The sequence below is a fragment of the Artemia franciscana genome, chromosome 7, assembly GCF_032884065.1.
Source record: "Artemia franciscana chromosome 7, ASM3288406v1, whole genome shotgun sequence".
NCBI classification, from domain to species: Eukaryota; Metazoa; Arthropoda; class Branchiopoda; order Anostraca; family Artemiidae; genus Artemia; species Artemia franciscana.
This window is the reverse complement of record NC_088869.1, coordinates 31,706,884-31,732,304: the sequence shown is the minus strand read 5'-3', so window position 1 is coordinate 31,732,304 and position 25,421 is coordinate 31,706,884. Positions and strand designations below refer to the sequence as shown.

The window sequence follows — 25,421 nt, the reverse complement described above, 5'->3', positions numbered from 1 at the left end:
TGTTGGTTATTTACTATAAAAGTTCTAATTTGGTGAAAGATGAGTTTTTGTGGGTAGAACTATAATAGACATCTTCTTCATTGTAACTAATAGAGCAACAAAAGTTGGTTTCTCTCCTGACAATCAGAATACATTTTTTACCATGCCAAAAAGCCTTTAATCCATGTTGTTCTTTCCTTAAGTACTGAAAACTTGAGTACAATTTGATTTGAGCACTTGTAACTGACACTTATATACAATTTTGGTTGAGCACTTGATATACATATTTAAATACTTTTTGAGTATTTCAACTAACACTGGTTTTATAGTATCTCCTTATAAAGACTTTAACCACTAAATATTCCCTCAAAGCTAATCTGTAAAGCATTGTAATCTTGGTGCAAGATCCGTTTTTATGAACCTAATCCTATGATAACAAAAGAGCAACAACAATATTTCCAAATTTTGGTAAAAATTCTAGTTAATTGACTTCTTGCTATCTTGGAAAGAGTTTAGGTTAGGAAAATGAAAATTTCAGGGATGAATCTACAGACTAAAGTATGTTCCAGCAAGGTATTTTGAAGTAACTACCTCAACTCCTTGTCCCTCTAGAAGGTCCTGACCTTTAAAATTATGTGTGTTATAAAAATGAAACCTTGCAAAATAGATCTTCTGCTTAATTGAAGTACAACAAAATTGTTTTCAGCTTCATAACTTTGCTCAATTCCATTTTATAAGGTTTTAAAGATATGCAAATACACATACTAAATTTTGAAAAAAAAACATTGATATGGCTCAAAATTCTACTCAAATAACAGGAATTGCACTTTCAGAACTAAAGGCAGAGAAAAAGCAACTAGCAACTGAAAATTAAGGTAAATGTTGTTTTGTCACAATTTCAGTAGGTATAGACCTGTCGAGTAGGTAAATTTGAGGGCCCTCTACAGGGAGAAGGAGTAGAGATGGGTACTTTAAAATACCTTCCTGGGGCATACTTTAGACTGTAGACCCATCCCTAAAAGTTTCATTTTCCTAACCTAAACCCTTTTTGAGATAGCAAGATGTCACTTAACTAGAATTTTTCCCAAATTTGATAGACAATAACATGAAAACTGTCTTATGGGCCCCCATCTTCTTAAAAGTACCTATTGGTGTTGTTTTCTTTCAAATTGGTATTACAAACCAACTATTGATGAAGTAGAGTGCTGAATGGAAAATCAAATGGCATTACTCTTTTGTTACAACACATGCAGTACTGATCACAGCAAAATATACAATCTCTTACTAGCACTGCTTACTCAGTATGCTACCTAAACAAATCTATTCCTATTTCATAGATTCAGATCACTTAAATAGTGTTTCAAAGTTTTGAATAATTATTTATTTAGCGTCATCTATTAAAGATTAAGTCCAAAATTATTTAATATCGACATTAACCGGCGAATGTCCGAAATATGTTTTTTTTCTTTTTGAATTTAATCAGCGTTAATCAACTTTTCAAATTTTACGCGAGGTTTGATGATGACAGGTTATGTTAGGTTGGGTTAGATTTTTAACCCATTCCTAATATTAATAGCCAAGTTTAACCAAATCTACCCTAAATTAACTTATTCTAACCTAATTCTACCATCATAGCTTGCATAAGACTGAAAAAGCTGAGTCGCAATGCTAAATGAATTCATGCAGAGAAAAAAGAAATTTAGGACATTCACCGGTGAATATCGACATTAATCACATTTTGAGCATTCACTATATAAAAATATCATATAAAAAATATGATAAACTTTTGTTTTTGTGTTTCAGAATAATTAGGGCATAACCATAAAATTCGGGTTATTTAGAAGGAAATATCGTAAGAAAACAATTCTTATTTGGCAATGAATAAAAAAGAATTGTAGTTCATGAATTTTGAAAGTGGTTCCCTTATACCATATTCCCTCCCCCTAATGTGCAAATATATAGCCCTAATGGTACATTTCCCATATATTTTGCTATGTATCACTCTTTTTTCAATCCATGTGGCCGAAAATCAAATCAACTCGGACGAAATCCTGAAACGGAAAACATTCGGAAAATATACAATTTGGGCTATATATATTTGTACATTAGGGGAGCTTGGATTAAATTATAGTGGAATTGCTGTCAAAATTTATTATCTGTAATTTTCCTATGTACTTTGAAGTACCAATAGTTTTCTTCATGTATTTCTTTTTTTTTCAATAGCCTCGATTCCATGCTTGCACCATGACAAATTTCAAGATGTGCTTCGCCGTGGAGAATAAAATCTAATTTTCTTTATAACTTCAATAGAAATAGCATTTTTCTCAACAAAAAACTATGTCTGTCATCTTTTTTCCCAATAAAAATTATACAGACGGACATCTCCTTTTTGTAAGGCTTCTGCAGCCATTCTGAGATTAAAGGAACTGACAACAAGCCAATTTTTAATGCATACATTTTTAGGTTTAGACTTTAGATAGATTAATTTATCTCGAATGATAAAACGATTTATAAACACATTTAACACAAAACTCCATTTTGAGTAAATTATTTGAACATTTGAACAATTCAGAAATATTCCTGTGGAGACGATTAAATAACCTTATATTCATTATGATTTTTTTGAACAATTCGGAAATTCCCGTGAAGAGATTTAAGATCAAACATGAAAATTTAAAATCATATCTCATATTCTTTGAAAAGCCTCCATTACAAAATTTCTATTGAATAAACCAAAATTTTACTCGACAAATTGCCAAGTGTAAAACCACCAACTGCATACTGTTTGACTGATATCAAACTTATTCAATATTGCCCAAAAAATGATGATTTGGGATTTTAGAGCAAAAATTTCTAATGCTACTGCTCAAATGCCAAAGTCCATCAGCAATATTTTCAAGAGTCTTAAAAACTTAAGGACCAAAATAATTTATTGAATCTAATATTGGACTGTAACACGAAACATGCAACCATAAGTCCAACGTCCATAGTGTACAGCTAGTAATATTCTTTTCTGACTGGGTCAGTATATTCTGTAACCTAGGCTTGCAGTGTGAAATCATTACAAGGAAATAAATATACGGCTAGACTGGGGGCTAGTGCACAAAATCCTGCGTATTTGGGCTAAATGGAAGCGCAAAATAATGGATAAAACTTTAATATAAAACACATAAACAAAAAAGAACTTAACCATGTGGATCATAACCACCTGTAATTGAGATTCTAGCCTTTGCCTTCATCGCATCGTCCAATGCAATCTGAAAGATAAGTAGGTTTTATTGTGGATTCCTTACACGAGCCATTTCTCCTTAATAATACAAAAAAAACGTGTAACCCACTTTTTGTTTGCTGAATCTTTTATAGATTTGTCACGCAGCATCACGCCTCATGAATCTGACAAAGTCTCCCAAATTTCATGTTCTTCAGGTTTTCTCATGTTCTAAGCTCAGCCTATTTTAATTTGCCTTTTGAATTTCTATTGGTATTTTCTTAGAAAATATATTTTGACCTTTGCTGTTGTTATGAATTCTGCAAAAAAAAAAGAAAATATGAAAGAAGAATACGTTAAACAGGTAAGCATTTTCTAGAATACCAAAACGTAATCAAGTCTTACATCCTCTTAAAATTTTTCCAGTTCTGAACAGAGATTTTTTTTTTACTATTAAACAACAGATTTGTACCTGGAACCTCAATAAGGTCAAAATAAACAACTTATGCGACTTCACAGAAACCTGGTAAATCCAACTTTCTTTGGACTTAAATGAAACTTAGGAATAAAAAAGAACATAAGCCCGTTATTTATAGTTTATCACAAATAAAATCAGGTGTTGCATCAGATAATTGTTGTTTTAAGATTTTCTCATAGGAAATAAGAACAAGACATGTAAAACAGTCACATATGCGCAAATATTAAGCATACTATAAAGCTGTCTTGCCTCTCTAGCAGAGAGTTAAATTTTCACCCTCAAGTTTATTCACCCAATGGCAAATCTGCTTTTGACTAGCTGACAATGCTAATTATTGAACTAGAGTTCTGATTAAAAGAAGTTGACCTCCCTTTGGATATTACTTGGCCTCCTCAGGTGTCACTTACTCGTCTCCGCTACTTATTGAACTATGGAATTATCAAGAATTCAAATGACCCTGGAGTCTGGCTGCTCAGCAGTGGTAGAAGAAACATAAGGTAAAATCAGCTCTAGAATTTTATCGCACAAAGCTGAAAGTGTAAACGCGTAAAAATGAAAGTATGTGACTTTCAAGACATTAACAACCTATATGTGACAAACAACCTATATGATAAGTTTAATTAACCAAATTGAGGAGAGTCTCCCCTCCCTTTTTATTCCAAAACTATACGTCTTCTGTTTCGTTTCTTTTATCTAAAAACAATAACAGCTATAGCTTTTTTTAAACGAAAAATCTATTTAACATTAAACTTTATCATTTCTATAAAAAGTCATTTGATGACTATTGTTTTACGCGTCCTTAGATTAGAAGTAGTTTCTAGGATCTCTTTGCACATGAGGAGTCTAGACGACAATAAACACTGCATGAAAAGATATCAGCTAAAGTTATTGGCAGAAAAATTAAGATAAGCCTCTAATATTCTGCCAACTTAAATTTTTCATTTTACAATAATAAGGCAGTTTGTAACAAAATGTGATATTTTAGAGTCTTTGACCTCTATGCTAAAATTATCTACACTTTAATTAAAGAAATTAAATTCCTTACACATTTAAAGCCAATTAAAGAGAAAAAATGATCTAATTTTTATGGTAAAAACACAAAAACTTACCGTTTTGGTTCCAAGAGCTTACTTATTAAATTCAGATTCAGTTCAAATTTCCGTTATTCAATTTAATGCCTTTTTACAGTCAAAAGTCTAGATATTTAAAAAAAAAACAGAAGAAAGAAAAGAATAAAAGCAACGGAAAGATGACTAAGGCAGCTTTAAATTGATTTTAGAACATCCTCCAAATTTGGAGCGATAGTCAAAAAATTGCAACACAAGTGTAAAGCAGTGATCAATGCTTTTTCAGATAAAGCTAGTCTTTAACACAGGGAACAAAGGAGCCAATACGGAACTAATAAAGCGTTTGATACTTAAATTCTTCAAACACATCAGAGCAGCACTGACACAGCAAGCTAATTTAGGTAAAGCAGGTAGAGAATCGTTATACAAGACTTAAGAACCACGAAAACCACGAGTCTACTAATTAAAAATAAGACAGAGTCTAACATTCGCACATTAAGATTGTTTTGTTTTATATTATCTGGGTTTTGACTAAATCCATGAAGCAGCTACTACTCCAGAGATAAACTGGCATGAAATAGTCTTAAAAATGGACAAAATAACCAATGGTCATTAAAATCAAATTAATATAATAGAATTCTTCATAAAGGAGGACAAATCATTACCACACAATCTACCATGCTGGATGTAGTGTAGTTAAGAGTAACCCCAGTGAATACACATATGATCATCACATCATCACAATACACCGTAAAAGGGGGAGGAGAAGATAGAAGAATTCCTCCCTGGTGAACACCATTCGCTGAAAAAAGCTATAGGCTGTTCAGAGCACCAACAATTTAAAAAAATCTTGTCTGTTACACCAAAAAAGATGATCAAGTATGAGAAGGTGGAGACACAATGATCATTTAAAATACAAATTGGGCTCTAATTTTTTAGACAGCTAAACACTTTTTACAACAATAAAAAATGTAATTGACAAGTGACAAATTTAACTGAAGATTGTTTTTACAAGCAATACAACAACTACTATTAGCACACAAAAGAGATTCCAGACAAAATATAATCGTACGTTCCTGGAATTTTGACATTGTCAGAGTCAAAGTTGTAGGGTGAACACTATATTCGAAACTGAAATCCGGCCCTTGGTGCTTCTTTATGGGGGCCAGCGTAAATATCTTTTATTAGATCAACAATTATCCCACAGTTACTTATTAAGGATATAATTACCGAAGAAAAAATAAAAACAGCTATAGCCAATTTTGTAAGTGTTTGAAAGATAAACAGTCAGAGGCACGAGCTGAGTTTGTCCTTTCTTTTAAGAATCAATTTAAAATATTTGAAGTCAAGCGCCCAGGTCCAACACTAAAAGCTTTAAAAAACTTGATCTAAAAAAAAATTAATGTTTAATATTGTCTTACCAGGACAGACAAACTTCCAAGGGTATTGTCTGAGGGAATCAACTTCTCCACAGATCTCTCTTGGAACATCCACCTTGATCGGGTAAAAACATCCCACGAAAGAAAGTTAGGGATAGCCCTTCGCTGCAAAAACCTTCTGCCTCTCAGCTCGATCATACCCACCATCGAGTATGGAATCAGGAATGTCGATGAAATACATTAAAGTGCAAAATGAAATCAGGATTTCTAGACACGATGATGGGGTATTTTAAGATTTTGGTGAATGAGTTAGAGAGAAAAGGTCTAGGAATTAACGCTGTAAAATGTCAATATTTTGCAATAAATCATACCTTTGGTTCTCCCCCTTTGGTAATGGATGGTTTTCCCATGATTTGGATTCGGTGATGTACCTTTGTGCTCCACTCTCTTCCACTTAGAGGCTAATGGTTCACTAGGCTTAGAGGCTCACTGGGCTAGAGGCTTAATGGTTCACTTAGAGGCTAAGACTGAAAAAACTGTGGTTCTCTCATTTGTCTGCGTGGCTGAGTGAGACAGGATACGAGGCAAATAAGCACAATATTACGAGTTCCTATATTAGCTTGACTTTATCAATCAATTATTCTCCCTTTTGTTTTCAGGTAGTGATCTTAAGACATTTTTGGCCTTCTTTTCTTGTCAAATTAAAGTGGCATATTTTAAATATCTTAGACTTTTACTTTGCATCCAAACTTAGCACGAAAAAAAGTTAATATCGTAGCTGGGAATATTAGTGAAAACACTTTAAATTTAGTAAAAAAAAAGAGAAGGGCTTTTACAAGAAGCAAATGAAAGACACATCATATGAGAACCTAAATGTAAGAAAAGTAGAGAAAACACTAAAATATGAATTAAGGAGGTGTGAAGTGGAATTCATGGATAAAGATGCTCCACGCAGTGAAGGTACTAAAAGTAGAATAGCCAAGGCCAAGTCTATTTTTTTCGCAATTGAAAAAAATTGGGAAAAATAGGAAGATAAGGCTGAAGAAATAGTTAGGAGCTACATTTAAGACAGTGGTCAAATATGGTTTTGAAGTGTGGGGGCTTTGAAAGACGAAGGAGGATTTGTAAGATGTTTTCTAAAGGAACTCTTTTGAATACTAGTCCTGCTGACCATATTTCAAACATTAAACTGCACGGAAAATGTGGCAATATTTCACTTTTTGACAGCTATAATGAGAGGAAGATTGAAGAAGGATGACAGACTGTCAAAGATAATCCTATTCGGCAAACCATCTAAGGCCAAACGAAAAGCGTGTTATCACCGATTGGAGTGATAGGAGGACATAAGAAAGTATTTTAAGAAAGTCGGGACTTTTCGAGAGGGTGTGAAGAGACAAGCTTTGAATGGATTGCGGCGGAGGAAGAGTCCGTATAGTTAAGTTGGCCTCAGGCAGCATGGTGCTGTGATGAGCTGTTAGAAGTAGTAGCAGTAGTATTCGTAATACATTCTTGCAAAGTATGTATAGAATTAGACCCTCTTGAGGTAGTAAAGAGTAAGTGTGATTTCCTAGTAAAAAAAGCTGCAAATTACTTGTGTAATAGAAAACTATTCTTTCTTCTTGAAAAAATTGTTTTATATATACACACACACACACACACACATATATATATATATATATATATATATATATATATATATATATATATATATATATATATATATATATATATATAGAGAGAGAGAGAGAGAGAGAGAGAGAGAGAAAACAAAAGAAAACACAGCTACACTTAAAGGAGTACTACTAAGCGAAAGATACGGAGAAAAAAAAAACTAATCAGCTGAAAATCTGCACGGACAAAAGGATCTTGAAGAAGAGACACAAAATTCATAGACAGAGGGATGCCACCAGAATAAAGCCACTAAAATCTTTTAAAAAATTACTAAAACTGCAAAAATTGCTAAACTTAAACTATGACTGCTTTCTTCTCGAAAACGGTAGAAAAGTTGTACTTCTCAGTTTCTTACCATTTTAGGAAAACTTAAAGGCATTTTTGTTTTAGGATATTAGAGATATATTACATCTACGCAATAAAAGTAAAAGGCATGGTTTTTGGAAAAAGAATCAAGTGTGGAACTTTCTCCTCCTTTATAGTCGGTAGTAACTATCCTTTCTCCTATGTCTATAAATTACCTTTATACCTGTAATTGAATAATTATATAAATTACTTAGTAATGGAAGGAGCAAGAAACCCAGAAGTCGCAATTAAATCAGAAAAAATTACCTTCTTTCTTTTTGCTTCAACTCGAGATTTGTAGATAAACTCGATCAATGCAACGACCATAGCTAAAACAAGTCCTCCAATCAGAATGTAGAATATGCCGGCAACGTTACTTAGGGATAGCTCATTTTGTGCTGTCTCCTAAAATGTAAAACTATAATTATTTGAATGATCAACAATACTGGGGAAAGTGGCTGGCTGATGTAGCTGGCATCCATACATGATTCCTGTTTACAAAACTGCGTATTGTTGCAGATATAGACTTGAAACCTCAACTTTAAGCTTCTCAAGTAGTTTATATTTAAGGGTGTCATTGTCATTAAGATTATTCCCTAAAAACAAGTTTTTTTAACTGGAAGTAAGGAGCGACATTAAAACTTAAAACGCACAGAAATTACTTCGTATATGAAAGAGGCTGCTACCTCATCAACGCCCCGTTCTTTACGCTAAAGTTTGACTCTTTCTCTCAATTCTTCTTTTTAAAACAGTAAAAAATTTTAGCGTAAAGAGCGGGGCGTTGATGAGGTAGCAGCCACTTTCATATACGAAGTAATTTCTGTGCGTTTTAAGTTTTAATGTCGCTCCTTACTTCCAGTTAAAAAAACTTGTTTTTTTTTTATTTAATTTCTGAATGTTTTTGAATCAATGCATGTTTTGATTTTGGGTCTCCGCAGAGGAATAATGAAAACGAAATTTGCATTTTTTTTTTTTGTGCTAAATAGCCTTCTCGTAATTTTGGTCGAATGATTTTGAGAAAAAAGAGAGGGGGACGAAGCCTAGTTGCCCTCCGATTTTTTGGTTTTACGAATATTTTTATTGGTAAAAGATTTACGTAACTTATAAATTAGCTTACGTAAAGAACTTTTGTATTCTCATGTTTTTATTACATATATTAGGGGATTCGCCCAATCGTCAGTGCCTCGCTCTTTACATTAAAGCTTAAATTTTATCCCAATTCATTAAGAATGACCCCTGAATCACAAAAGCCGTAGAATAAATAGTTGAAATTACTAAAAATACTTTAGCGTAAAGAGTGAAGTATTAGAAGGAGGTGAGCCCCTCATATGGGTAATAATTTCTGTTTGTTTTAAGTTTTATTGCTGTTCCTTACTTCCAGCTGAAAAAGCTTTTTCACATTTATTTTTTAATTGTTTTTTTTAAATAATGCTAGTAAATCCTGCTCTCCCTTCATGGAAATTTTCTTCTCCCATGACAAATTCTCGATGGAAAGTTCACCCAGCATATCCCTCTCCTCTCAACCCCTCCCCCCAACCAAAAAAATCCTCCTGAAAACGCCTGTATACTTCCCAATAACCATTATTATATGTAAGCACAGGTCAAAGTTTGTAACTTGTTGCCCCTCCCACGGGGACTGTGGGGGAGTAATTCGTCCCCAAAGACATAGTTATAAGGTTTTTCGACTACACTGAATAAAATGGCTATCTCAGAATTTTGATCCGTTGACTTTGGGAAAATAATTAGCGTGAGAGGGGGCCTAGGTGCCCTCCAATTTTTTTGGTCACTTAAAAAGGGCACTAGAACTTTTCATTTCCGTTAGAATGAGCCCTCTTGCAACACTCTAGGACAACTGGGTCGATACGATCACCCCTGGGAAAAAAACAAAAAAACAAAAAAACAAATAAACACTCATCCATGATCTGCCTTGTGGCAAAAAATGCAAAATTCCACATTTTTGTAGATAGGAGCTCGAAACTTCTACAGTAGGGTTCTCGGATACGCTGAATCTGATGGTGTGATTTTCGTTAAGATTCCATGACTTTTAGGGGGTGTTTCCCCCTATTTTCTAAAATAACGCAAATTTTCTCAGGCTCGTAACTTTTGATGGTTAAGACTAAACTTGATGAAACTTATATATTTAAAACCAGCATTAAAATGCGATTCTTTTGATGTAGCTATTGGTATCAAAATTCCATTTTTTAGAGTTTTGGTTACTATTGAGCCGGGTCGCTCCTTACTACAGTTCGTTACCACGAACTGTTTGATATAGCTTTAAATCGTGTTTCGAAAAAAAATAATTGTAAAAAACAATTTTGTGAAGATTTCTTGTCGAGGTATAGTAAAACAGATTTTTCATTTAAAGGTGATCCAGAAATGATGATTAATATATAAGTCTTAACTTATAGCAAAACGTATTGAGAAAACAAATTTTTGGGAATTTTGAAAAACAGATCGAAATCCCTTAAAAATGGTGGCAGATTCCAATAAAATGTACAACATTGAAATTATCATGTTTGGAGACTCTGAACTGAAGAATTACAGTCCCTTACCTGGAACAACAAAGAAAATCACTTTTTTGCCCGAGTACCACTGATGTGCCTTTTTTTTCCAAGGGGTGATCATATCAAACTAGTGATCCTAGTATATTGCACGAGAATTAATTTTGAAGAACAAAAAATTGAAAAAACTAGTGCCTTCTTTAAGCACCAAAAGAGATCTCGCCACAGCAAAGTGGTATTTTCTGCCATTTTGAGTCACGGAGCATCAATTTTTAGTCAAACAGGGCTGATTTGACGGGAAATACAAATTCTAAGAAATACTCAATCGAATTGTCATGGAAACTTCGATAAAGTCAGAACAAATTGTTTTAAATTGGCGAATTTCTTCTGAATCTTTTACCCTAGACAAAAAAGATGTTTCCTTTGAGCAATTTAGGTGTTTTCTATGTAAATTTATAAGCTGGAGATGTTTTTTTCTGTTTATTGTAAAGTTTTATTTTTTTCCTTACTACACCTATGCCATTGTTTTCTTTTGTCTCGTATGAAAAAAAAAAATTATGAAGAGGTGCAACATTAATTTACATCGTTCATTCAGGTTAAAAAAACAAAACAAAAAACAAAAACAAAAAACAATGGCATATTACATAATCCAAACAGTAGGGGTAACATATAAGAGCAGAAAATGGTTCTAGTGCCGACAAAATAAAACTATCAACATCATCTAGAGTTTGGTGACACTTGACGTTTTTTTTTATAGCTTTACAGTCGTTTCACGAGTTTAGATCAGACACTTCGATCCCCCACTGTCCTAATTTTACCATTTACACTACTTAAAATAATCAGTCTTGTTATTCCACTGGAGAAAATGCCAAGTGTCGCCCAACACTAGGTGCCTTTGATAGTTTCTTTGTCGGTACTAGCGCCAGTTCTCACTCTTATAATTTATCCATATTCTTTGATTTAATCCATAGCCCACAGATTTTAAATAGTTCGTGGGAACAAACTGTAAGTAACCGAAACTCTAGAAAACGGAACTTTGGTACCAATAGATACATCAAAAGAATCTTATTTTTACACTGAGTTCAACTATATAACCTTTATTAAGTTTAATCTTACCCATCAAAAGTTAAGAGCCTGAAAAATTTATATTATTTTCGATAAAAGACGGAAAAAACCCCCTAAAAGTCAAAGAATCTTAATGAAAATTACACCATCAAATTCAGCGTATCAGAGAACCCTACTGTTCTAGATTCAGGAACATGATATTTTTTTTTGCCAGAAGAATGATCACGGATGCGTGTTTGTTTGTTTGTTTATTATCCCCAGGGGTGATTGTATCGCCCCAGTGGTCCGAATATCACAAGAGGGCTTATTCGTACAGAAAATAAAAGTTCTAGTGCCCTTTTAAGTGCCAAAAAACTGAAGAGCAGCTAGGCACCCTCCCACGCTCATTTTTTCATTAAGTCATCAGATCAAAATTTTAAGATAGTTATTCTGTTTAGCATAGTCGAAAATTTCAATAACCATATCTTCGAGGATGACTCAACCCCCCACAGTCCCCGGGGGAGGGGCTGTAAGTTATAAAACTTTGTTGATTGTTTACATATAGTATTGACCATGACTTTATGCCCACAGCTATTCAATTTTAATTCAAAAGCAACGTTTTCAGGGGGGATTTTTTGTGGGGGGATGGGAAGGGTGTTAGGTGGGAGGATCTTTTCTATTGATGAATTTTGTACGGGGATCTGGTGGCCTTTGATAGTTTCTTTGTCGGTACTAGCGCCAGTTCTCACTCTTATAATTTATCCATATTCTTTGATTTAATCCATAGCCCACAGATTTTAAATAGTTCGTGGGAACAAACTGTAAGTAAAGGGAATTTTTAGGAAATTTACGGGGAAAGGGAATTTTTAGTGAACGGGTGCCATATTTCCTGACATTATTTAAAAAAAGCAATCAGAAATCAAATAAAAGAAAACAAGTTTTTTCAACTGTAAGTAAGGAGCAACATAAAAACCTGAAACGAACAGAAATTATTACACATATGAAGTGGTTCACCCCCTTGACAATACCTCCCTCTTTACGCTAAAGTATTTTTAGTACTTTCAAAAGAGCTATTTATTATAATTAAACGGCCTTTGTGATTCAGTGTGATTCACGGGTCATTCTTAAATAATTGAAACAAAATTCGGACTTTAGCATAAATTGCAAGGTATTGACGAGGGAGTATCCCCCCCCTCATGTACCTAATAATTTATGTTTGTTTAATTTTTAATGTTTCTCCTTACTCTCAATTGAAAAAAAACTTGTTTTTTAAATATTAAATATAAAACCAAATCGAGGTTATGGTTTAGCTCTCAATACATTTTAGGAAAAGACAGCACCAAAGCAAGTTTTACAAATAAAACAAACCTGCTTATCTGAATTGGAGCATTCGCTTCTTTCATACCACCATTTATTTTCTAGTCTTTGAAGATCTCCGTTTTCCTTCAGGTCTAAAACAGCAAGATTTATTCGCTCACGAAGAGGTGACCCAAGTGGGGTGGCTACTCCGAATCCTTTTGCATCAAGATTTTGACCAACCTACAAAGATTGCTGTCTCTAATTAAAACTAAAATAATGTATGTAAACACTAATCGTGGTAGCGACTTGCAGCAAGTGCTAAAAGCTCCCTTAGCCTAGTCACGACCCTGTTTTTATGCTCTGAGAAAATGGAAAGACATTGACAAAACCAGATACAAAACCATTCAAGTAGTGATAAACATTTTATTGAATCTAACTTTAAAAAAAAAAAAAAAAAAAAACTTGGTGATAAGCATTCTATTGAGTCAAACTTGAAAAAAACAATTTTTTTCTGACAAAAGTAAAGAGCGAAGATTAAAACGGGCAAAAGTTATTGCTTTGCAGCTAATGCAAAACATTATAATGTGGAATATTTGTGCAAATAAACTGAATTGTAATATTTCTCTAAATTTGTGGTATTATGAAAAACTAGAACTTTACTGAAAAAGCAAATTCGACGCAATAAAATACGATTAGAACCACAAAAGAACTTAAGTACAGTGCAGAAAGTAAAAAACTAGCCTATATGGTTCTCAATCATCTTATACCGGCCATGTAAATTTTAGTGTAAAATTTCAATTCTCTCAAAACTCAAGTAAGATCAGTTTTCAGTAAAGCACTATTTTTTCATGGATCCTAAGGATTTAGGGAAATATTACGAATTAAAAATCTTAAGATTAATCAAAATGGTGGCTACCATTTCTGAATCAGGTTCAACTGGCAATTTTTCTCACTCGACAGTCTTTTTTTCAAAAATCGTTTTTGAACTGTCAATTACTGTGGGCTGTGTTTTGCCCTTTATTAGATTAAATAAAAAAAACAATTTTTTTTAGCTGAAAGTAAGGAGCGACATTAAAACTTAAAACGAACAGAAATTACTTCGTGTATGAAAGGGGCTGCTCCCTCATCAACGCCCCTCTCTTTACGCTAAAGTTTGACTCTTTCTCTCAACTCCACTTTTTAAAACAGTAAAAAACTTTAGCGTAAAGAGCGGGGCGTTGATGAGGGAGCAACCCCTTTCGTATACGAAGTAATTTCTGTTCGTTTTAAATTTTAATGTTGCTCCTTACTTTCAGTTAAAAAAAAACTTATTTTTTATTTAATTTCTGAACGTTTTTGAATTAATGCATGTTTTGATTTTGGCTCTCCGCAGATGAATAATTAAAACGAAATTTGCATATTTATCTTCTTGGCTAAATGGCTTTCTCATAGTTTTGATCGAATGATATTGAGAAAATTAGGAGCGGGGGAGGATACTCATTCTGACGGAAATTGAAAGTTCTAGTGCCCTTTTTATGTGACCAAAACATTTAAAGGGCACCTAGTCCCCCTCCCACGCACATTTCCCCCCCAAAGTCAACTGATCAAAACTTTGACATAGCCATTCTGTTCAACTTAGTTGAAAACCTAATAAATATGTCTTTGGGGATGACTTATCCATCCCCCAGTCCCCGGGGGAGGGGCTGCAAGTTACAAACTTTGACCATTGTTTACATATAGCAATTGTTAATTATGAAGTGTACAGACGTTTTCAGGGGGACTTTTTCGTGTTGGGGCGGGAGTGGGTCACGGGGAGGAAGTTACGTGGGAGGATCTTTCCATGGAGGAATTTTTCATGAAGGAAGAGAATTTTCTAGCATTATTTAGAAAAAAAAATAATGAGAAAATAAATATTTTTTTTCAACTGGAAGTAATGAGCAGCTATAAAAATTAAAACGAACATAAAATATTACGTATATAAGGGGGTTCGTCTCCTCCACAATACCTTGCTCTTTACGCTAAAGTATTTTTAGTAATTTCAACTATTTATTCTAAGGCCTTTGTGATTCAGGGATCATTCTCAAAGATTTGGGACAAAATTCAAGCTTTAGTGTGAAGAACGAGGTAATGACGAGGGGGTGAACCCCCTCATATACATAATAAAAATACACAAATATAGAAATTCGTTACGTAAGTTAATTCGTAAGGTACGTATGTTTATTATTAAAAAAACATTCGTAAAAAAATAAAAAAAATCTAGTTGCATTTTTAAGCAGCCAAAAATTGTAGGGCAACTAAACCTCCTCGCCCACCCCTTTTTTTTATCAAAATCGTCCGATCAAAACTATGATAAAGCCATTGAGCCAAAAACAAAATAATATGTAAATTTAACTTTAATTATGCCTCGCTATTTACGCTAAAGTTTTTTTTTTGTTTTAAAAAGTAGAGTTGAGAGAAAGAGTCAAAGTTTAGCGTAAAGAGTCAGGCGTTGAGGAATTGTCAACCCCTTTTATACACGGAATAATTTCTGTTCGTTTTAAGTTTTAATGTTGATCCTTACTTGCAGTTTAAAAAACTTGTTTTTTTTATTTAATATCATGAAGAGACGCGTAATGACTAATATTAAATCTTTCGATAGTGTCTACGTGCTCTTTGTAGATGTTTCATCATAACTCCATTATAAAGTGCCAAATGGCATCAAAAATTACATTTTTGGTGCAATTTCTGGAGTAGAAATGCTGAGCAGTATGAAAATGTACCATACAAATTTACATGATCGAAAAGGAATAAAAATATATCTACAATTCCCTACTTTTAGTGTTACCCTATCAGACCCATTAAAAATCTAGTAAAAGGGAAAACACAGCCCACAGTAATTGACAGTTTAAAAAAGATTTTTGAAAAAAAGACCGTCTAGTGAGAGAAATTGCCAGTTGAAGCTGATTCAGAAACTAAATTTAAGAAAAACACAAGTTTTTTTTAACTGCGAGTAACGAGCAACATTAAAACTCAAAACGAACAGAAACTATTCCGTATATAAAAGGGGTTGACCCCTCCTCAGCGCCTGGCTTTTTGGGCTAAAGTTTGACTCTTTCTCACAAGTCTACTTTCTAAAACAATAAAAAACTTTAGCGTAAAGAGCGAGGCATTGAGGAGGGGTCAATCCCTTTTACATACGGGATAATTTCTGTTAGTTTTAAGTTTTAATGTTGCTACTTACTCGCAGTTAAAAGAGCTTGTTTTTTTTATTTAGTTTCTGAGCGTTTTTAAATTAATGCATGTTTTAACACTGGGAAAAAAAAAACAAGAAAAAAAAACAAATAAACATGCATCCGTGATTTGTCTTCTGGCAAAAATACAAAATTCCACATTTTTGTTGATAGAAGCTTGAAACTTCTACAGTAGGGTTCTCAGATACGCTGAATCTGATGGTATGATTTTCTTTAATATTCTATGACTTTTAAGGGAAGTTTCCCCCTACTTTCTAAAATAAGACAAATTTTCTCAGGCTCTTAACTTTCTATGGGTTTGACTAAACTTGATGAAACTTATGCATTTAAGACTAGCGTTAAAATGAGATTCTTTTGATGTAACTATTGGTATCAAAACTCCATTTTTTAGAGTTTCGGTTACTATTGAGCCGGGTCGCTCCTTACTACAGTTCGTTACCACGAACTGTTTGATTACCACGAACCGTTTGATCTGCCCATAACTTCACAATTTGTTTTTCATTTTTGAAAAGATTGGATTTTTGTTCATATACGATTTCAATTATCACGCGTTTTCCAAGGTTAATTGTTTGACCCCTAATCAAGAGATAAGTAATATTAAAATATTCGAACATACTACAATGGTATAGGCTAGTCTGCATTAGGCTTTAAAAGATTTGTTTAGACTCATCAAGTGCCCCTCCCTACGGTAATATTATATAATAGGCGAAAGATTAACTCAATATGAGGAGAGGCCAGAGCTATGAAAATTGCTAAGATTGACCTGGGTATATAAAAATAAATCGTAGTAAATCTTCATGGTTTTTTTTTTTAACAAGGTTCGAAAGAAATAAGAAATTCAAGGTTTAATCAAGTAAATACGGGCCAAAAAAGCATATGATAAGAAAACATATTCAATGAGCAGCGATTCAAATGCAACTTTAATGATATGGTACTAAAACTACATCAACAGAAAATAACATAAATATTCAGTAATCAGGCCCAAAGATAATTTTAATGTAACTGAGAGGTCGATCAATTGCTGCAGCCAAAGGTCCCCCTATTTAAATATTCCAAGAAGCTTTGCGGTAGTAAAGGAATTTTTAATTTGATATGTTGCCAATGCAATTGACTTGATGAAATGTGTGGTGACCAAGGGTATTTCACTTTTTAAGACTAGGCTTAGTGACTTAATCTAAATTTCAGCAGTTTGATTCGATTTCTAGTTCAATTTAAAAATCAGTATTTAATAATTACAGAGTATTATTGGGCAATGTAAGTAGAGTAATATTACAGAGTCTAAATTATTGGCACACTAGGGAGGCTAGTTGAGTTTAAATTGGTAGGTCTACTAGAAATAACTGCTTTCTTTACCCCTACATTTTGAAATAGGCTACCTGAAAGACAACTTTTCAATAGTTGAGAATAAATTAAAAAGGAAAAAATCACCAAATACTAGATAGTGCTGAAGATTATCTTTTTGATGCTAACTCTTATGAGTTTCTCATATTCTTTGAACCAATTGTTAACCCAAACAGAAAACCTGTGTCAAAACTCATACTATAAAATTGAAAATAGTATATGAAGAAAAGGGAAAGAATCCAAAGTGAAGAGTTCCAACATAGCAGATCATGTTTGACGCTATGAAATAATATTTTAACTTACGTAGCGTGTTACTCCAGCGCGTTTTAGTTTTTGTTGTAAGTTTTCAATTTGATGAAGCTGCTATCCGAAGTGATTCAGCTCAGCTTCCCTTTTTATTATAAAGCTAGGCTTTGTCTTTTAATTGCAAGGTCCGTTCTAGCAGAATGCTTTTAAGGCGAGCCAGATAATACTTTATGATACAAATTAGATTTGCTGAAGAATATTCATGGCATCATAACAAAATATTTGCTTCAAATAAAACAATCCCTTTTCAGAAATAAGGATTCTACAGATCCCGAAGAGGGTCGGTAACTTTCCGATTAAAACAGACCTATCCTTTCGAGAGCATAATCGAAGTTGGTGTTGATGGTGGATGATGATGGAGGGGTAACGGGTCCATTTTTTTATTACCAAGAATTAGGGACTGCAAACATATTAGATATAAGTAATAGGCTACAAACACAAAGCACCTAAGGCAGATTTGCACCTAAGTGTATGGCAGTGAAGCTTCTGAGCCAAAGGATGTAAAAGCTAGCGTGGTTGACAAAAGCTAGGGCCTAAATAATTTTGATTGATTCCGCAGGGAATGGTAACCTTTGCTGCCGTTTGTTTGGAAAGATACCTGCAGCAAAAAAGACTTCGCCCAAGACATTTTGAGTCCGCTGACTTTTACAGTTCAGTCACTAGCATGGTACAAGGTTTTACAATTTCAGAAAAACTCTGACAAAAGAAGCTTTGATGGCTGCTGACGGCGATTATCGGAGTTTAAAGAATTACTTAGAAAAAGTATCCTTGTCTGTACCTATATGGTACCTAAATTTTAAGTGAATCTGGTCACGTTTCTGTGGAGATAGGTTGGGCTAGAAAGTTGCTTTTGTCCGTGAAAGCCCGTTCTCTCTTTCTCACTGGCTGGAAGTACTTGTCCCATGAGTTTCGAGTGGATATGAGCTCTTTTGTAAAAGACATCGAGAAAGGGGTGTATGCTTCTTCAACCCATCATTGTTATGTCCCATCAGTCAAGCTACTTTCCTCTTAAGTTTCAAGCCAATCCATGAAAAAGCTCTGTATACTTTCAGCTTAAAATTTGGCGGTGGTGCTGAAGAGGCAACGGACTCGCTTTTTGCCTCCAGTAATACTGATTGAACATCATATTTTGACACTGGTTCAAACAAGATGCCACATGCCTATCTTTATACTAATTAGATCTCTTCCGATCGTATAAACTGAAAATCATTGCTTGATTTAGGCTCAATAAAGGTGCCTCTTGCCTACCTTTTCAAACAGTTCGTGGTAACGAACTGTAGTAAGGAGCGACCCGGCTCAATAGTAACTAAAACTCTAAAAAATGGAATTTTGATACCAATAGCTATATCAAAAGAATCGCATTTTAATGCTGGTTTTAAATATATAAGTTTCATCAAGTTTAGTCTTACCCATCAAAAGTTACGAGCCTGAGAAAATTTGCGTTATTTTAGAAAATAGGGGGAAACACCCCCTAAAAGTCATAGAATCTTAACGAAAATCACACCATCAGATTCAGCGTATCAGAGAACCCTATTGTAGAAGTTTCGAGCTCCTATCTACAAAAATGTGGAATTTTGCATTTTTTGCCAGAAGGCAGATCACGGATGCGTGTTTATTTGTTTTTTTGTTTTTTTGTTTTTTTTTCCCCAGGGGTGATCGTATCGACCCAGTTGTCCTAGAATGTTGCAAGAGGGCTCATTCTAACGGAAATGAAAAGTTCTAGTGCCCTTTTTAAGTGACCAAAAGAATTAGAGGGTACCTAGGCCCCCTCCCACGCTAATTATTTTCCCAAAGTCAACGGATCAAAATTCTGAGATAGCCATTTTATTAAGCATAGTCAAAAAACCTTATAACTATGTCTTTGGGGACGACTTACTCCCCCACAGTCCCCGTGGGAGGGGCAACAAGTTACAAACTTTGACCTGTGCTTACATATAGTAATGGTTATTGGGAAGTATACAGGCGTTTTCAGGAGGATTTTTTTGGTTGGGGGGAGGGGTTGAGAAGAGGGGGATATGCTGGGGGAACTTTCCATCGAGAATTTGTCATGGGAGAAGAAAACTTCCATGAAGGGAGAGCAGGATTTACTAGCATTATTTAAAAAAAAATTAAAAAATAAATGTGAAAAAGCTTTTCACCTGGAAGTAAGGAACAGCAATAAAACTTAAAACAAACAGAAATTATTACCCATATAAGGGGCTCACCTCCTTATGACACCTAGCTCTTTACACTAAAGTATTTTTAGTAATTTCAACTATTTATTCTACGGCTTTTGTGATTCAGGGGTCATTCTTAATGAATTGGGATAAAATTTAAGCTTTAGTGTAAAGAGCGAGGTACTGACGATGGGGTGAATCCCCTCATATATGTAATAAAAACATGAGAATACAAAAGTTCTTGACGTAAGCTAATTTATAAGTTACGTAAATCTTTTACCAATAAAAAGATTCGTAAAAAATTAAAAGTTCTAGTTGCCTTTTTAATTAACCAAAAAATCGGAGGGCAACTAGGCTTCGCCCCCGCTCTTTTTTTCTCAAAATCATTCGATCAAAATTATGAGAAAGCCATTTAGCCCCCCCCCAAAATATGCAAAATTTCGTTTTGATTATTCCTCTGCGGAGAGCCAAAATCAAAACATGCATTGATTCAAAAACGTTCAGAAATTAAATAAAAAAAAACGAGTTTTTTTTAACTGAAAGTAAGGAGCGACATTAAAACTTAAAACGCACAGAAATTACTTCGTATATGAAAGAGGCTGCTTCCTCATCAACGCCCCGCTCTTTACGCTAAAGTTTTTTACTGTTTTAAAAAGAAGAATTGAGAGAAAGAGTCAAACTTTAGCGTAAAGAGCGGGGCGTTGATGAGGAAGCAGCCTCTTTCACATACGAAGTAATTTCTGTGCGTTTTAAGCTTTAATGTCGCTCCTTACTTTCAGTTAAAAAAACTCGTTTTTTTTATTTAATCACTAAAAAAAACAAAGATATAGTATCTGTTGGAGTACTCACTTTCGCTCTTTAATAGAACAATCAATTCTTAACCATTTCAGTTAGAGAAAAAAGATGATATAACATATTTTGAAAGAAAAAACAGTAACTTTTAGATCACGGTTACAGCGGTAGCTGGAACCTAGTAAAGAGTGAACCACAGCTTGTAGTAACCAAAAATTAAAAAACTCGTTTAGGAAAAGACTTTTAACTTTTATCACACTTTTAATTATTTAACTTACCGTAACTAATCATTAAAATTTTCAAACTTGCGGATTTTCTGAAAAATATTGAGGTATGTAAGTAATACAGTATACAGGGAGTAGTCTACAAATCCATCGAAGACTTACCTAAGAGACGTCGTTACCCCAAAGTATTTGTTGTTATCTTTTATCGGTTACACCCAGGATCAGTTGGTAAAGAACGCAGTCTTTAGGACTAGTAAGAGAAAACACGAGAAAACCCCCAGATCGTTATTTCTCTCTAACCTGTGACATTTTCAAATTACGACAGTTTTTAAGGGAAATTATAAAGTGAACATTTGGGTTACAAAATAATCTCAAAACTTACTTCACGGTCATCCTTTTTTTTTACAATAACACCAAATAATTCTTGCTTTCATTTTTTTCCAGCTTTTCAATAACAACCGTTCCTTTGTCTTTCTCAGTCAAATGACCTAGGGTGGGGCCTGAACAATGCTTATGTATTTGTTTGTTCAAGTTCACTTTTTATTATTTATCTTTTGGGGGTTAGAAGGGGTCATATATTTGCTGAATAGAATTCGATGAACTTTTTTCTGTTTGAAAATCATGATTAAAGCCAAAATGTGAGCTAAAGCTTAAAAACCTGAACTGCACCCATACCAAAGGGAACAATGCACATGGGGTAAGAGCCGAATTGACAACGTCTTTTTATAGCCTGTATTTAAGGACGTAAATAATGACGAAGACTACACTGCCTTTCCATAATACAACAACAAAAGAGAGAATAACGAGGACTTTTTTTTCCCAAGACAGTGAACCAACAAAACCTATTTGAATATTTCGGCCCTATATCTAAGGGCCGTCTTCAGCAAAGAAAAAATAAAAAACAACAAAACACTTACAATAAAAGTTCTCAGTTAAAAATCCATTTTTTATTTTAAAATAGCCTTGGCATCATTAAAATAAAGATTTTTTCTATTTTAAAATAAAAAATGGATTTTTAACTGAGAACTTTTATAGTTAGTGTTTTATTGTTTTTTATTTTTTCTTTGCTGAAAACGGCCCTTAGATATAGGGCCGAAATATTCAAATAGGTTTTGTTGGTTCACTGTCTTGGGAAAAAAAGTCCTCATTATTCTCTCTTTTGTTGTTGTATTTAAGGACGCAGAGCCCATTGGAACTTATGTATTATACCACCCGCATCTAAACCTTATGCTGTGTCAAACTTGAGAACAAACCGATTTTATATGTCTGTATTCAGAAACAATTAGCTTATGCTCAGTGGAAAACAAGTGGCGGGCGACATAATACATTGGAATTATATAATTCGGGCTATATATTTGCACATTAAGGGGGGAGTTGGTTAGGTTACCCCACCCAACCCTCTCTTATGCAAATATATAGCCTCAATTTGGTATTTTTCACTTTTTGGTATTTTTCATTAGGACTAACCTAATTTCACTTCTAGAGTGTTGTAGGTACAATACATAAGTACCAGCCCATTTATTAAAATGTGCTGCAATTTATGTATGGGTGTGCAGAGCTCTCTGACCCTCGCCCCATCTGGCTCTCCTTTGCCAGAATAATTTGTTGGATTTTTGACAAATAATCTGGTATACTAGTATGTAATAAAATTATAAATTATCAAGGACTACTTTTCAGCCAACGACATCTAACAACCAACGAGACGCGAGCCCCACTAGGAAATTCCCCCAGGGTGGACGGCGAACATTATCAGGATCTGTTTTTTTATTAAGATTTACTTGGTTATATTTCATTGTCATTGTTTCACTGAGGGATCATTGCCCTTTTCCCTCCTACTGATATCCGAGCCATGAGTTCCTCTATTCAATTTAGAAAAAAAATTAATTAGGAAAAATCTTTTCCCTCCTACTGATATCTGTGCCATGAGGTTCTATATTCAACTTAGAAAAAAGTTAACTAGGGAATGTTTTTCTACACTTCAAAGTGTAACTAACAGATAATATTTCGTGAGTATTTACGCCCCATGGTAAATATATTCCTCTTTGTTTTACATATATTTCCCAATTGTGTTGTACAATCCTCAAAATTTCATTTCATTTTTTTTTATTCAGCTACTGATAGCGTAGTCACAATATTTGGCAAGCAAAAACATTTGGAAGCATTGGCATTTGGCAACCTTCGCATAAAAGACATTTGTGGCCACATCCATAAATTATGAAAACTATACCAACTAATGAAGGTACAAAACCAATAATTAAAGAGGGCCTCTTTTAAGAATTTGGGCGAAAAATATGCAGCTATTGCCTATGAACAGCTGCCGGTAGAGAACTATAATCTTATACCTGAGGGATATTTCCGTTTTAAGGAATTTAAAGAATTGCTAAGGTCTTTATTAAAAGAACTTCCTGTCTTAATGAAATAAAAGAAATCAATAATATAAAATGTTTCAGTAATAAAACGTTTATTAATGAGTTAGATACATTTATAAGGTTTGTATTATAAATTAAACTTTTGTAAGTTTATATATGAAACATTTTATGTATAACATTTATATAAGATTATAAAATTTAATTTATGCCATACAATTGTATGAATTAAATATACAGAACAAAGATATTAAAAACCATAAAATTAAGATTGAAATGAAAATTATACGAAATATTTCATTTCAAACATTTCAATAAGTTTAGCCCATACCTTATTTATACTATACAAGGAAAGCAAAGCAGCTTTTGTCTACGAGAAAATAAAAACAAAAAAGTTTTTTGAAATGAAAGTAAGGAGCGACATTAAAACTTAAAACGAACAGAAATTACTCCGTATATAAAAGGGGCTTTTCCTCCTCGACGCCCCGCTCTTTACGCTAAAGTTTTTTATTGTTTTAAAAAGTAGAGTTGCGAGAAAGAATCAAACTTTATGAGCGGGGTGTCGAGGAGGAAAAGCCCCTTTCATATACGGAGTAATTTCTGTTCGTTTTAAGTTTTAATGTCGCTCCTTACTTTCATTTCAAAAAACTTGTTTTTATTATTTAATTTCTGAAAGTTTTTGAATTGATGCATGTCTGATTTTGGCTCTCCATACATAAATTATTAAAATGAAATTTGCACATTAATTTTTTTTTGGCTAAATGGCTTTCTCTTAGTTTTAATCAGACGATTTTAAGAAATGTGGGGTGGGGAAGGAGGCCTAGTTGCCCTCCAATTTTTCGGTTACTTAAAATGGCAATTAGAACTTTTAATTTTTAACGAAAGTTTTCATTAGTAAAAAATATACGTAACTTAAGAATTAACTTACATAACAAACTTTTATATTCTTATATTTTTGATTATACATATGAGGGGTTTATCCCCTCGTTAATACCTCGCTCTTCACACTAAATCTTAAGTTTTGTCCCGATTCTTTAAGAATAACCCCTTAATCAGAAAGGCCGTAGAATAAATAGTTGAAATTACTAAAAATAATTTAGCATAAAGAGTGAAGTATTTATCTCCTCCTAAATACCTCGCTCTTTATGCTAAAGTATTTTTAGAGCCCCTCATATGCGTAAAAATCTCTGTTCGTTTTAAGTTTTGATGCTTCTCCTTACTTTCAATTGAAAAAACTTTTTCATGTTTATATTTTCATTGTCGTTTTTTTTTTAAATAGTAATGCTAGAAAATCCTGCGCCCTTTTCATTGAATTCCTCTTCCCCCATGAAATATTCCTCCAAGGAAAGATCCTCCCATATAGCCCCCTCACCTGAATCCCACACCCAAACCAAAAAAATTCCCCTGAAAATGTCGGTACACTTCCCAATAACCATTACTGTATGTAAACATTGGTCAAAGTTTGTAACTAACAGCCCCTCCCCCAGGGACTGTGGGGGGGTAATTCATCCCAAAAGACATAGTTATTATGGTTTTCGACTATACGGAACAAAAATGGCTATCTCAAAATTTTATCCGTTGACTTTGGGAAAAAAATGAGCGTGGGAGGGGGCTAGGTGCCCTCCAATTTTTTTGGTCACTTAAATAGGGCACTAGAACTTTTCATTTCAGTTAGAATGAGCCCTCTTGCAACACTATAGGATCACTTGGTCGATAAGATGGACCCCTAAAAAAAAAAAAATAAAAAATAAACACGTACCCGTGATTTGTCCTCTGGCAAAAAATACGAAATCCCACATTTTTGTAGATTGCACCTTGAAATTTTTTGTATAGGGTTCTCTGATACGCTGAATGCGATGGTATGATTTTCGTTAAGATCCTATGACTTTTAAGGGGTGTTTCCCCCTATTTTCCAAAATCAGGTAAATTTTCTCAGGCTCGTAACTTTTGATGACAAAGACCAAATTTGATGAAACTTATATATTTAAAATCAGCATAAGAATCCAATTGTTTTTATATATCTTTTAGCATCGAAATTCCGTTTTTTAGAATTTCG

At 33.8% G+C, this 25,421-nt stretch overlaps 2 protein-coding genes and 1 non-coding gene across 10 annotated transcripts in view; all 3 read right to left on the bottom strand.

The window, feature by feature from the left end:
* The window catches only part of LOC136029164 (interleukin-1 receptor-associated kinase 4-like), a 102,428-nt gene extending 101,059 nt beyond the window's left edge, over window positions 1-1,369 (bottom strand). For 3 of the 6 annotated variants that reach the window (XM_065707263.1, XM_065707266.1, XM_065707269.1), the window contains exon 1: window positions 1,265-1,349. The gene's annotated coding sequence lies outside the window, so the exon portion shown is untranslated. Of the gene's footprint in view, window positions 1-1,264 lie in introns of all 6 variants that reach the window. The other 3 variants (XM_065707264.1, XM_065707265.1, XM_065707270.1) reach the window with 3 other exon arrangements.
* Window positions 1,370-3,120: 1,751 nt separating this feature from the next.
* The window catches only part of LOC136029161 (glutamate receptor 4-like), a 93,351-nt gene continuing 71,050 nt past the window's right edge, over window positions 3,121-25,421 (bottom strand). For all 3 annotated transcript variants that reach the window (XM_065707260.1, XM_065707261.1, XM_065707262.1), the window contains 3 exons: window positions 13,041-13,211; window positions 8,395-8,532; window positions 3,121-3,236 (listed from right to left, as the gene is read on the bottom strand). In XM_065707260.1, the coding sequence (XP_065563332.1) occupies window positions 3,165-3,236; window positions 8,395-8,532; window positions 13,041-13,211 (381 nt within the window). In that variant the 3' untranslated portion in view covers window positions 3,121-3,164. The remainder of the gene's footprint in view (window positions 3,237-8,394; window positions 8,533-13,040; window positions 13,212-25,421) is intronic.
* LOC136029784 (U5 spliceosomal RNA) lies at window positions 16,808-16,922 on the bottom strand. The gene has a single exon (XR_010618110.1). It is a non-coding gene; the product is annotated as a U5 spliceosomal RNA (small nuclear RNA).